The sequence below is a fragment of the Mesoplodon bidens genome, assembly GCF_964165515.1.
Source record: "Mesoplodon bidens genome assembly, chromosome: 9".
Taxonomy (NCBI): Eukaryota; Metazoa; Chordata; class Mammalia; order Artiodactyla; family Ziphiidae; genus Mesoplodon; species Mesoplodon bidens.
In genome coordinates this window covers 47,957,901-47,972,010 of record NC_138166.1, presented here as the reverse complement: position 1 = coordinate 47,972,010, position 14,110 = coordinate 47,957,901, and the positions used below count along the sequence as shown (strand labels likewise).

Below are 14,110 nucleotides of genomic sequence, written 5' to 3'. Positions count from 1 at the left end.
GCATCCAGAAGAAGAAATAGAACATTACCTATTTACTTTTAAAGTGTGGGAATCTTCAGATTTTAGTAATTTTGGGCTTACTAAGCAAGACAATGTGTAAAATCTAGAACATACTATGCTACCTTTAAATTTGCTTGTGTAGTTAGTAATGTAATCTGTATTCAACATTTGATTGTCCTGTGGAAGATCAACAGTGGTACGTTTAATCCCAAATAATTTTTGTTTCTTTTAGGACATAGGATTTTTTAAAGTGACCACATTTTCTCCCCTAATTATGGTATGTTTAAGCCAGTATGAATGCAAGTTTATACTTTTTGTAAAGGCAACTCAAAAGTCTGTTGGTGAGGAAATCAACTTGGAATCTAAACATTGCAACCCCCAATCCACAATCTAAATGGTACACTAATAATCAAAAGTTGACTCCTAAGCAAATATAAAATATGGACTTTGTGAGGAAGGTAAAACAAAGTGTCTGGAAATTCACTTCTGCTTCCCCATCTCATTGAGTAACTTCTCTCACCTGTGAGACAGAGAACAGATTTAGAAGCCAGCATCCAGGTTCAGATGGCGAGCCCTGCCTAGCCCCAGCACCTAATAATGATTCTTAAAGTTTGAGACATTTCATTCTATTTTTTCAAGTTATTTTAAACTTCATAATCAAATCTTCAGATAAAATTATGTTTTATCAATTAAAAATATTTCTCTCACACTTTGTAAAGCAAACATTAAAAACATTCTGGTTGGGACTTCCCTGGTGGTCCAGTGGTTAAGAATCCACCTTCCAATGCAGGGGACGCAGGTTTGGTCCCTGGTGGGGGAACTAAGATCCCATATGCCGTGGGGAACGAAACCCGCGCACTATAGAGCCCTTGAGCCACAACTAGAGACAAGCCCCCACGTGCTGCAACTAAGACCCGACGCATCCAAATAATAATAAAATAAAAATTTTTTAAAAGAAAGCCACTCTTTAAAAAAAAAAGAAGCATTCTGGTTGGCATTTGCATTATCTCCTAGAGAATAGCAGATACATGGGTCTGAAAAGTAAAACAAGTAAGCAAAATTACATCTACCAGCTGACCACTTTAAAATGGGAATGAAGTGAAGAAAAGTTAAATACACGAACAACTTTTAACTGCCAAATGCAATTAGCAGTTGAATAGTCAAGGGATGTCAATGATATAAAGTTTGTTATGAGTCAAGCACACAGTATTTATAGTGAAAGTGGGTCTCTAAGAAAATGCAAAGTTAATTCATATTGGTTCTCACTAGGCGATCTCCATACGGGAAACGTGAATATCCATAAAGCTGTTTCCAAAGGTTTTTCAACCACACATTTGATTCTCCTTCAGATGCATGAGCCTTGGCTCATTAATGTTACAGGCAGAATATCATACTTGCTCATTAATGTTACAGGCAGAATATCATACTTATCTCTTTGTATGGAATTCCCTAGTCAGCAAGGTTAATCAGAGTCCTTTTATTAATCAGCGTAATGCACTTTAAGTACTTCGTTTATGGCCCACAGCCACAGGTTCTTTGGGTTGATAGTCATATTTTTAATTAAAATAACCAATGAATGATTTCACTGGAAAACTTTCTGGCAGGTACTCTATCTACTTTACTAAGTAGCAACTGCCTTCCAAATATCTTGAAAGCTCTTATTTTCACTCTCTTAATGAGTCATCTTGTTATCACCTAATTTTCCTCTTTGCCAGAAATTCACTCTCCTACTTTCCTATTGCCATCCCAGGGTTCTTTTCCTTTCCTAGTTCAAATTTTTTTCTTTAAAATTTTACATTTCAAGCTTTTTTTTTTTTTTTTTTCTCTCCTGGGGAAACTCTGAGATTTATCCTGAAAATATTAGCTATTAAAAAATAGGCAAGAATTGTGCTCCAGCCTGTAATCCTTCAGGACTGTGTAAATACGTGGACACAGCAGAGCAAATGTCTGCTTATCCAGCCACGAGCAGTGTGTGTAACCTTTGGCTGTAATAACAGAGGCTTCTTGTGTGTGGCGTTCTTTGGACTCAGATAACATTACAGCTGATAACTGTGGCGGAGCCGAGCTTAGCTGAAGATTTACCAGAGATGTGTATATCCCCCCAAACACTGGAGCAGAATCAACCCTTCTTCCAAAAGGTGGCCCAAACACTTCGCTCCTTACTATATTTCCTGAGCCGGGGGTTTTCTACTCAGTGACTCAGGCATATCTCTGGATTCAGATTTAAATTAAACACACACACACACACACACACACACACACACACACGCGATTGGTCTGTGTATTTTTGTAGGGGCATAACTCCTAAATTCCTTTAGAACTTTGTGGAGAATTGATATTGGTTTGGAGGTGGACTGCATGTAGCTTTCAGATCATTGATGGCTATTTAGAGATTTGGGGGAGACTAGGTATACAAACATGGGCACTTCCTGCTACTTAATCTCTACAAGATATTTATCCTCATTTGTAAAGTGGAGGCTTTGTCAAGACCCCCTCTAGATCTCCTGCATGCTGATAATCTTCAGTGTTTTGAAGGGGAAATTATATAAACAGATTAAGTGTCATGGTCTGGGGAAGGTAAAAAGTAATGGTAGATGCTATAAATCCACATGGGTGTGGCCTATATTTGAGAGTTCTCTCTGGGATTTTTTCCTAGGAGAAAGAATCTGTATTTTCTTCTCAGTTAAGCTCATTGCTCAAGCAGAGCTCAAGCAGAAGGCATCACTGCCCACAAACTGCAGACCCGGGGTGAGAACCAAGTAGTTTACATTAGGGGAAGCAGTGCCTTCCTCACCTCTGGCCCCATCAAGGGCTTTGTTCCGGGGTTTTACTCCCTCCCCACAGTCCTTTGTGCAGTCTGAGCACACAGTCAAAGGGCATCCTGGACTCTGCAGAAGTGAGCAGAGGGGGGCCCTTTGAAAGACAAATGCAAAGAATAAATCACATTTTGAGTTCTGAAGCCCTGGGACAATATTGCTGTGGAAAGAAGGGAGAGTGTACAAAATGAATCTGCCTGATTAGTTAACTGTATTTCTGTCATGCTGTGACCATTGGGGGTTACATTTTGCAGGACAAATTTTGATCTCTTGACATACCAGCATCAACACAAGTGTGTTAATGGGTGCTGCATCACTGTGGTTTTTTGGCAATGGCATTACCTCAGGTTTGGTTCTCAGTGAGGGTAGGTGTGGTGGAAAGCACACTCCTGCTTGTTTCCACACTTGGTACACAGTGACCTGTGGCCGTATCGTCATTTAAAGGTGGTGACTGTGTGTGGCCTGTTTGCTGTGGACTACTTCTGTCTCTGCAGTGGGCTTTCCTGCTTTGCAAGGGCTTGAATTATCCAGAAACTCCTCCCCACTACCCCCCACCAAAGTTCTGCAGTGCAGCTTCAAGATACATTGCGACAGACCCTGATCTGTATCCGACTATCTATTCTCTTCCTATCTCTCCACTCAGCTTCCTAGGGGCACCAGCTAAGGGGTCTTGCTGCCACCCACCCATCTACGTTCCTACCACCCACATTCCTTTCTAGGAGAGGTGAGTTGTAGGCACAATTCCATTTATGAGGTTGGCTGAATTCCAACACCTGGCCATCTCTGAGCCCAATTTGCTGGTTAATGATTATGATTATAGGACATGGAGATGAAACTGAATGAGAGGTCAAGGATGACCGATTCATGTAATAAACAGGTAGGATAGATTCTCTAAGTGCTACTGGGAATTTAGGAGGAAGAAAAAAAAAATCAACCAGCAAATGTATCTCCATATCAGAGATGTGACATATAGATGAATTCGGGATCTTCTTTCTTTCCTTATGATTTGTGAAGCAGGCTTGGCGCTAAACCTATTCTACTTCCACAAAGACAAAGACAGATGGAAACCCTGCATTGCAGATACTCTGAGTCCATTAGCTTGGACTGAGGCAGACGACTTATGGCTCTAGCAGGCTGAAAAAGTGGCAGTTTTCTCATCTGGAAAATGAAAGGCTTGGACTGGATAATCTTCCCTCCAGCGCTAACATTCTGTGTTTCTTTGATTTTACATCAAAATGGTGTTTTCCTAATCAGCTCTCTGCTGCTTCCTTTCTGAGATCATTTTTCTTACCACTGCAGAAGCAGACTTGAGTTTCCAATCAGTTGCTGCATAGAGCTGCCTAATCTTTGCCGTTAATTGGCAAGCAAAACACACTCCAGTTTTCAGATCTGGAACCAGCTTCTTTGCAAGAGAGTTAGAAGAGGCTGTCTTTGCAAATTGGTTGTAGAGGAAATTTGAGTATTAAGATGACTAAGTATTGGTGTTAAGTGATTCATTCCTTATCAAAAGCAGGTTGCATACCATATAGCTTAAAAACTATGCTTGGAACACAGATTCAATGTGCACAGCTAAATGGAGATGTATATATGGATATATACAAATGTATTGTGTGTGTATATCTATTTACACACACACACACTCACACACACACAGGCACAGGGTTGATCCTCCCCAGTCCAGACTGTCTGTGAAACTATTTGTCTCTACCAGGGAAAATCCATATCACCAAATACCTTCCCTTTTCAGTGTCTGAAGTCTGGAATTTGTATCTTAGAACTTAATTCTATTGTATGAATACAGATTCCTACATAAATTCAGATAATCCTAAAAGGGTCACACTTTAAATAATCCTCAGTCTATTAGACCTTAGTGTAAATTAACTTTGGATTTCTTTTTAAAGAACAACTTTGGATAAGGGGAGAGTTGGGAGGATGAGAAAGCAAAATGGCCCTAGAATTCTGAGTGAGATGAAAAGAGATTAAAGTGCGTGTGAGTGTGTGTGTGTGTCTGTCTGCCTGTCTGTCTGTCTGTCTAGGTTGGAGGGTGAGCCATAGAAAAACAAACTTCTGGTTGGGAGCATTCATTCCCTCAGGATTAATCAGCATTGTGCATAACCCTATAAATAACCTCTTTTTTAAAAAATATCAATTTATTTATTTTTGGCTGCGTTGGGTCTTCGTTGCTGTGCATGGGCTTTCTCTAGTTGCGGTGAGCGGGGGCTACTCTTCGTTGGCAGTGCACGGGTTTCTCACTGCAGTAGCTTCTCTTGTTGCGGAGCACAGGCTCTAGACGCGCAGGCTTCAGTAGTTGTGGCTTGTAGGCTCTAGAGTGCAGGTTCAGTAGTTGTGGCGCACAGGCTTAGTTGCTCCACAGCATGTGGCATCTTCCTGGACCAGGGCTTGAACCCGTGTCCCCTGCACTGGCAGACAGATTCTCAACCACTGCACCACCAGGGAAGCCCTAAATGGCCTTTGTAAAACTAAATTATTTTCCCCCTGGCCAGGAGCACAACAGTTTATTTTAATTTTATTTATTTTTATAAACAGTAATACATGCACAGGGTACTAAATTTAAAAGCTCAAGGGGAGCATTGAAGGGTAAGTAAATCTATGTTCTTGTCCCCCAGTCCCCACCAGTACAACCAGTTTCTTGTGTTAGGTGTTTATAAATATTTTCTTACATGTTAGCCTTTATGCACACTCTTCACCTCCCTGCTTCTCTCACTCAATAATATATCTTGAGATTTTTTTCCATACCAGTATACACAGAACTGCCCCCTTTTTTGTAATGGCTGTATAGTGTTCCACTGTACGGATGTACATACTTTATTTAAATAGTCTCCTATTGATGAAGATTGAGGTTGTTTCCAATCACTAACCATTAAGAGCAATGCTGTAGTGTAGTGCATGTTGTTGTCCTGGGCCAGGTTACCAGGATTTATAACTCCCGGGAATTTCATACTCTTCATAAAGAGTTCAGTGCAAATAGTGTTCCTGGGAGTTGTGTAATACAGTGGCCCTTATATGGCATTTCACACATGAGTGAATGTACTTGTAGGATAAATACCCAGGAGTGGTGCGTAGGTAGTTCTTTTCACTTAAATGAGAGACTTTTAATACCTGATCACCAGGCCCACCTTTAACGTGGTCATCATCCTCTGAGTGCCCTCCAGATGCTCATTTTTGTTGCCCAGAAGTATTCACAATATTTTAGATTTTTCTGACCTCATCTAATCAGTGAAGAATACAACTTTTATTTCTCTTGTTCTGGGTGCTATACCCTATTAATGTAGCTAAAGATTGTATCAGCATTTGGGCAGTTTCATCTTACTGTTGGCTCATTTCTAGATTATTGTCAACTCAAATACTTAGGTTTTTCCTCAAATAAATTACCATTAAATCATAATCTGCTGGGGCTTCCCCGGTGGTTCAGTGGTTAAGACTCCACACTTCCAATGCAGGGGACGTGTGTTCGATCCCTGGTTGGGGAACGAAGATCCCATATCCCACGCGGTGTGGCCAAAATTTTAAATAAATAAATAAATAAAGACGATCTTTCCAAAAAAAATCTAAAAAAAGAAACTTACTTTGTAAGTACTTTGTAAGTAACTTACTTTGTAAGTTTGCTTACTTTGTACTCACGTAGTGGAATTTTTACAACCTATTGTAAAAACAAACTTCTGACTTATCCATGTTAAAATTTATATTGTTGTTTCCACCCTAGAGTTTCTTCTAAGCTGTTGAGCTATATCTGCATCTTCATCTTGCCATTAAATATTTCCATCTTTCTGAACCTATTTTCCATTCTCCACTCATAGTGAGCTTAATGTCTTGGCTCTGGGTATTGACATTGAAAAAAATATTTATAAAGTTATCTTTGTTATAGCTTGTCAAAATGGCAATCATTGGACACTTGGGAAAAAAGGACTAGTTCAGTGTTTAGAAGTCAGAGGTATGAGGGAAAAAGGAAAGAGAAAGAGAGAGGGTGAGAGGGAGGGAGGGTGGGAGGAGAGAGAGAGAGAGATTTCCAACAACAAATGGAAAAATTTTATTTAAGATCTCAGTTCTAGGAACAATTATGCTTCTCCTGACCAATTAATTTGTGTATAGCTTGTGGGAATAGTTAATTGTGCAGCATATCATGTTTTCCTGTTTATTTTGGCTGCTGGGAAGTTCAAAGGCAAATTTACAGTGTGGTTCTAGCATATATACAACACAGTTTATATTTTGGGTATCTATCTGACCCTGGACCTCTTTTTATTTTCCTTCCTTATTTTTTCCTTTGCCCTTATTTTCTAGATCATTAAAAAAATCTTGTGTAAAATTTGTAAGCTGCTATAAATTCTTCTTAATTCTTCTTCGGAAAGAGGTGTTGTATAAACTGATAGGCAAATAAAATCTTGGTGTGACAGATTTTCTAAAGACATCAAATACATTCATACCTTAGCTTGACAATAGCAACAACTAGAGGGAAAAAGAACTGTGATGGAATGAAAATTATAAGCTTGTAAGTAACAGCTTTGCAATCATTCAAGACCATGATTGGGAGTTAAAAAAATTCTTTAATAAGAATGTCATGTAAATCATCACGTAAAATAAAATGCAATCACATAAATGAAGGTCTCAAACACAAATGCCTTGGACAGCCAGGAAGGTAAAGTAAATGAAGGACCAAGATAATACAGAATAGTAGAGAGCCCCTGTCCCATTTAAGTAATCCAAATACACCACTAAGCTAAACATTTGCAGATCCATCAGCCACTAGTTTACAACTTCCAAATCATCCCCCAATTTTATAAATGTGACGAAAGTAAAATACTTTGTAAAAATCCTCACTAATTCTCACAGGGAGAAATCCTAGGCCAAAAAGTTAAACTTTCTCTCCCTTTCTTTTTTCAGGTTATTGGTTGCCTAGTTACAAATTAAAGTCTTCCTGGGCCACGGGCCTGCATCTTTCTGTCTTGTTTGGTCACGTGGAATGTCTTCTGGTGCTACTGGACCACAATGCTACAATCAACTGTAGACCTAATGGGAAAACCCCTCTTCATGTGGCTTGTGAAATGGCCAACTTGGATTGTGTTAAGATCCTCTGTGACCGTGGAGCAAAGCTCAATTGCTACTCCTTAAGTGGACACACAGCTTTACACTTCTGTACGACTCCAAGCTCCATCCTCTGTGCCAAGCAATTGGTTTGGAGAGGTAAGCCTTTCTGGGTGGCTGACATTGTCATCTACTTGCCCAGTCATGGTTTTGAAAATTGGTGACCCTTACTTACCTCCAGCAATGTAGTACGTATCTCTATTCATTAAGCCTAATTCAGGGGGCCCTAAAAATATGTAGAGAGATAGTTATGTTGACCCCGGTCATTCAGTGATGATCACATTGAATTCTTATTACTGTTTTAATTGTAGGAGTCTCGTAATTAACACATTTATTTAACAAATATTTATTAGCTTCTCTGATGTCAGGTAATGTGCTAAGAAAGTAAAAAGAGAAAATAGTTTCTGACTTCTAGGAGCTTATATTCTAGTAGGGGAGATAAATATTGAGGAAATAAATTATAAATACATAACTGTAAATTGGGAAAGGAGCAAAATAAGGTGCTATGAAAGAGAACGTCAGGAGTAAACTATTATAAAATGTATAAAACTTCTCTAAAGATAACGATATTTAAGCTGAAACTTTATAATGAGAAGGAGCTGGCCATTAAAAACAAGAGCAAACAAGAAGAGTCTAGGGATAGGGAATAGCATGTGCAAAGTTGCTAGGGGAGCAAAAAACTTGGAATATCCAACACATGGAAGAAAGCCAGTATGGCCAGAATATCATGGGGGAGGGGTGGGAGTGATAAGAGAGTAGAGGGTAGTGCCGCCAGATTACATTGGATGTGTCAGATCATATATGGCCTGATGGGTGCCGAGTGTGGGGTTTAGAAATGGAGCCACTGAAAAGTTTAAAGCAAGGCAATGACACGGTTTAATTTTCACTTAAGATCATCAGTATGGGGTCATTCATAAGCTAGTTTGGAGAAGGCCAAGAATGGAAGCAGGGAGACCAGCAGGGAAACTGCTGCAATAGTGTAGGTGAGGGGGATGATGATTTGCACTAAGGGGAAAGCTTGGATAGGAAAATTAGAAAATGGCTTTGCAATATGTTTTAGAAGCAGAATTGGTGGGACTTGGAGATGGATTTGATATAGGTGGGGGTGGGGCTGGGTGACAGAAAAGGAAGTTTCAAAAATCATTGCCAGGCTTCTGGCTTTAGAAAATGGCTGGATAGTGATGCCATTTTTTAAGATGGGAAAACTTGGGGGAAAAGCATGTATGTGGGGAAGATCATTATACCATTTTTTTTAAGTTGGGTTTACAGAGGTGTAATTTATATACCATAAATTCACTGTTTTTGAGTAATAGATAGTCATGAAACCATTCACCACAATTATCTCAAAAAATCCCCCGATGCCCTTGGTAGTTAATTCCCTCACTCGCCCCCCACCCCTGGCAACTATTGATCTGTTTTCTGTCCCTTTAGTTTCATCTTTTCAGGATGTCATATTAATTAAATTATACAATATGTAACCTTTTGAGGCTGGTTTCTCCAGTTTAGCATAATGCATTTGAGATTCATCAATGTGACTGCACTCACCGGTAAATCAGACCTTTTTACTGCTGAATAGTATTCCGTGTATAGATGTAACACAGCTTATTCACTCCCTAGTAGAGGGGCATTTGGATTGCTTCTAGTTTTTGACAATTTTGAAAAAAGCTGCTATAAACATTTGCATACACGTTCTTGTATGGACATGTTTCATTTCACATGGGTAAACACCTAGGAATGGGAAGATGGGTTGTCTGGTAAGTTTATAAGAAACTGCCAAACTGTTTTCCAAAGTGCTTGTACCCTTTTGCATTTCCGCCAGCAGTGTGTAAGAGTTCCTGTTATCCTCCATCCTTGTGAGAACTTCGTAATGTCAGATTTTTAAAAATTGTTTTAGCCATTAGAATAAGTATTAATAGCATCTCATTATGATTTTAATTTGAATTCCTCTAATGACCAAAGACATTGAGTATGTTTTCATGTATTTATCTGCCAGCTGTGTGTTCACTTTGGTGAAATATCTGTTCATTCTTTTGCTGCTTTTTGGGTTTTTTTTTAAATGGTTGTTTTCTTGTTATTGATCTGTGAGAGTTCTTAATATATTTTGGATACTAGCCCTTTGTCAAATATGTGTTTTGCAAATATTTTAATTCATTCTTTGGATTTTCATTTTTCTAACGGTGTTTTTAAAAGAGCAGAAGTATTGGGCTTCCCTGGTGGCACAGTGGTTGAGAGTCCACCTGCCGATGCAGGGGACGTGGGTTCATGCCCTGGTCCGGGATCCCACATGCCGCGGAGCGGCTAGGCCCGTGAGCCATGGCCGCTGAGCCTGCGCATCTGGAGCCTGTGCTCGGCAACGGGAGGGGCCACAGCGGTAAGCGGCCCGTGCACCACAGAAAAAAAACAAAAACAAAGAGCAGAAGTATTTAATTTTGATAAATTCAGTTTATCAATTTTTACCTCTTATGGTTTGTGCTTTCTGTGTTCTAGCTAAGAAATGTTTGATTAACCCAAGTAACAAAGGTTTTCTCCTACGTTTTTCTTCTAGAAGTTTTATAATTTCAGGTCTTACTTTTACGTCTTTGATTCATTTTGAGTTATTTTTTGCATATGGTGTGAGGTACGGGTTAAAGTTCATCTTTTTCGTGTATGGATGGCCAGTTGTTTCAACCTCATTTGTTAAAAAGAATATTCTTTCACCATTGAATTGTTTTGATATTTTTCTCAAAAGCCAATTGGCCAGGACTTCCCTGGTGGTCCAGTGGTTGAGACTTCACCTTCCAAGGGTGCAGGTTCGATCCCTGGTCGGGGAGCTAAGATCCCACACGCCTCACAGCCAAATAACCAAAACATAAAGCAGAAGCAGTATTGTAACAAATTCAATAAATACTTTAAAAATGATCTACATTAAAAAAATCTTTTAAAAAAAGTCAATTGGCCAAATAAGTATGGGTCCATTGATCTATATATCTATTTTTTGCTAATCCTCCACTGCCTTGGTTGCTTTATATCAAGTCTCAAAAGCACATAGGCTGAGTCCTTCTAGGTTAGTTTTAAACATGAGAGGTTTCAGACCTCTTTGAGACATCAAAGTGAGTAAGTCAAGGATGCACTTGATATAAAAGTATATATTTCAGAAAAGAGCTCTGAACTAAAGCAGTAAGTTTAGGAGCCATTGGCCTATAGATTATATTTGAAGCCAAGGAAATCAATTAACTCACCTGGATAAACAGTGTAGAGAGATAAAAGAGAACTTAGGACCAAGCTCTGACAAATTCTTATGTTTCGATGTTAGCAGGATGGAGAGGAGGCAATAAAAGAGAGTGAAATTATTCTAGGGTTTTGATTTCTCTTCCTTGTGATAACCACTTTCCTCTATAATTCTTTATTTCTAAGAATGTGTTAAAATATATTCCACACTAAAAAAAAAATAAAGAGTGAAATGGATTGATAAATGAAGTTGGAGAAAATCCAAGAGCAATTTTGGCATCAGAGAAACAAAGAAAAAGGCAGGTTCAAGAATGGGGGAGTGGTCAGTTGTATTGATAGCTACTGAGAGGTTTAATCAGATGTTCATTAGATGAAGTAAGTGACAGAGTTACCACTGACAAAAGTAGTTTTGGTGAAATGGTAGGTGTAGAAGCCAGATCAGAAGATGTGAATGGGAGGTTAGAAACTAGAGATGGCATATGCTGACAACTGTTAAAAGAAATTTGGCTGCAAATGTGAGCATAAGAGTAGCATGATTGCTGAAGGGGGTTTGGGGGTGGGGGTGGGGTTTGTCACAGGAGACTATTATCTACAGTTGAAGATAAAAGGAAATGTTTGGGGACTTCTCTGGTGGCACAGTGGTTAAGAATCCGCCTGCCGGGCTTCCCTGGTGGCTCAGTGGTTGAGAGTCCGCCTGCCGATGCAGGGGACACGGGTTTGTTCCCCGGTCTGGGAAGATCACATATGCCGCAGAGCAGCTGGGCCCGTGAGCCACGGCCGCTGAGCCTGCGCGTCCGCAGCCTGTGCTCCGCAATGGGAGAGGCCACAACAGTGAGAGGCCCGCGTAATGCAAAAACAACAACAACAAAAAAACAAACAAAAAAAGAATCCGCCTGCCAATGCAGGGGACATGGGTTCGAGCCCTGGTCCAGGAAGATCCCACGTGCCGTGGAGCAACTAAGCCCGTGCGCCACAGCTACTGAGCCTGCGCTCTAGAGCCCGTGAGCTACAACTACTGAGCCCGTGTGCCACAACTACTGAAGCCCGCGCGCCTAGAGCCCGTGCTCTGCAACAAGAGAAGCAACCGCAATGAGAAGCCCGCGCACCACAATGAAGAGTAGCCCCCACCTGCCACAACTAGAGAAGGCCCCTGCGCAGCAATGAAGACCCAGTGCAACCAAAAAAAAAAAAAAAGGAAATGTTTGTACGCTGAAGGAAATGATTTATAGAAAGCAAACAGTTGAAGATGCATGAAACAGGATGACTGAAAGGTCCAAATCTCAGAGAAGCTGAGATGGGCTGAAATCCAGAGACCTTGAGACACATCCTCCTTTTCAGCAGGTGAGCCAAAGTAAAAGATGGTTTTAATGCCAAAGCACTTGTAGATTTGGTTGTGGTAAGATGAGGGAGTCCTTATCTGGTACAAAGTCATCAGCCAAAATGAGAGCAGAAAGACTGGAAATTGGATGAGAGAGGGGAAGATATGGAAAGGTCATGGGGAAAGAATGGGAGGACATGCTTGAAGATGCTATAGTCTTCTCAACCTGTGAGAACTAAAGGGGAAAAAAAATCACCCCAGCTTATTCTCCTTCTTGCCTGCCCTGGGAGGAAGGGCCTAGTGCAGAGATGCTTGGAGAAGGACAGGCATCCATTGGAGCTTATCCACTTTACCTTCCTGCATGGGGCTGTCACCACCTTTCATATTTACTTATACATTTATTTTTAGATTTAGTTTTTTTTAATCTACATTTTAACTAATTAATTTAAACTTTTAAGCTGTTTATCTTCAAAATTTTTGGAAAGTTAAGAAATTATATATTTGTTTAGTTATTGATCTTTTATATCGCTGCCTTTTCATCAACCATGGACTAACAGTGAGCTCCCGACCTCGTCTTTCCTCAGAGGTGTTACCACACAGCTTTCCCAGAGGACACAGTTATTCCCCATGTGCTTTATCCCTGCCGACAGAGGGAGACCTACCTAGAGAGGGAGGAGTAAAGAGGTAGGAGGAGACTGAGCAACGCCCCCTGTAGGCTGACACAAGGAATTGGACTGATAACCGGAGAGGAAGAGTAGAAGGAAGTCTGTTAAAGATAACTGACCCTTTAGCACCATGTCATCAAAGACTGAAGCCATAACAAGAAAGATAAATTAGAGAACACAAAAACGTTTGTTTCAACATCTGTGTGGCAAACAGATTATAAAATTAAAAAGCAGTCATAGGGCTTCCCTGGTGGTGCAGTGGTTGAGAGCCCACCTGCCGATGCAGGGGACGCGGGTTCGTGCCCCGGTCCGGGAGGATGCCACATGCTGCGGAGTGGCTGGGCCCGTGAGCCATGGCTGCTGAGCCTGTGCGTCCGGAACCTGTGCTCCGCAATGGGAGAGGCCACAACAGTGAGAGGCCTGCGCACCGAAAAAAAAAAAAAAAAAAAAGCAGTCATAAAACGGAAAAGTATTTGGGACTATATGACAAAGGGCTCATATCCTTACTATGTAAAGAAACTTTAAAAATTAAAGTTAGGAGGGTAACAGCTAAGAGGAAAAAAAAAAGCACAAAGGGACCAAGAACAGGAATAGGTATTTCAGAAAAAAAACAGGCGAGCATATAAACGACAAATAAAGGTAACATAATGATCACTTGTATTGTAATCAGTAAAATGTCAATTAAAAATAAGAATTAGATGTTTTGTTGTGTTTATTACATTAACAAAGATATCAAAGATGATAATACATATGTTGACAAACACGTGGGGCAGTGCTCTCACACAGGCTTAATGGAGTGAAAATGCATACGATTGAGGGGAATATCAAAAGCTTAAAACCTTTTTAAACTCAGAAATTCTGCCTCTAGGATTAGGGACTAATTCAGCACCTTTTGACTCAGGGTTCTCATTGATGTAGGGCCTCAAATTCAGACTTTGGATATATCTCTAAACAAGGTTATACACTGAGTCAGAGATAACTGATGAGAAAGAAAGACTTTTATC

At 40.2% G+C, this 14,110-nt stretch overlaps 1 protein-coding gene across 4 annotated transcripts in view; it reads left to right on the top strand.

Moving 5' to 3' along the window:
- The window catches only part of ASB4 (ankyrin repeat and SOCS box containing 4), a 121,262-nt gene that overhangs the window by 57,686 nt on the left and 49,466 nt on the right, over nt 1–14,110 (top strand). For all 4 annotated transcript variants that reach the window (XM_081244302.1, XM_081244301.1, XM_081244300.1 and 1 more), the window contains one exon: nt 7,716–8,015. In XM_081244302.1, coding sequence (XP_081100428.1) covers nt 7,716–8,015 — 300 coding nt within the window. The remainder of the gene's footprint in view (nt 1–7,715; nt 8,016–14,110) is intronic.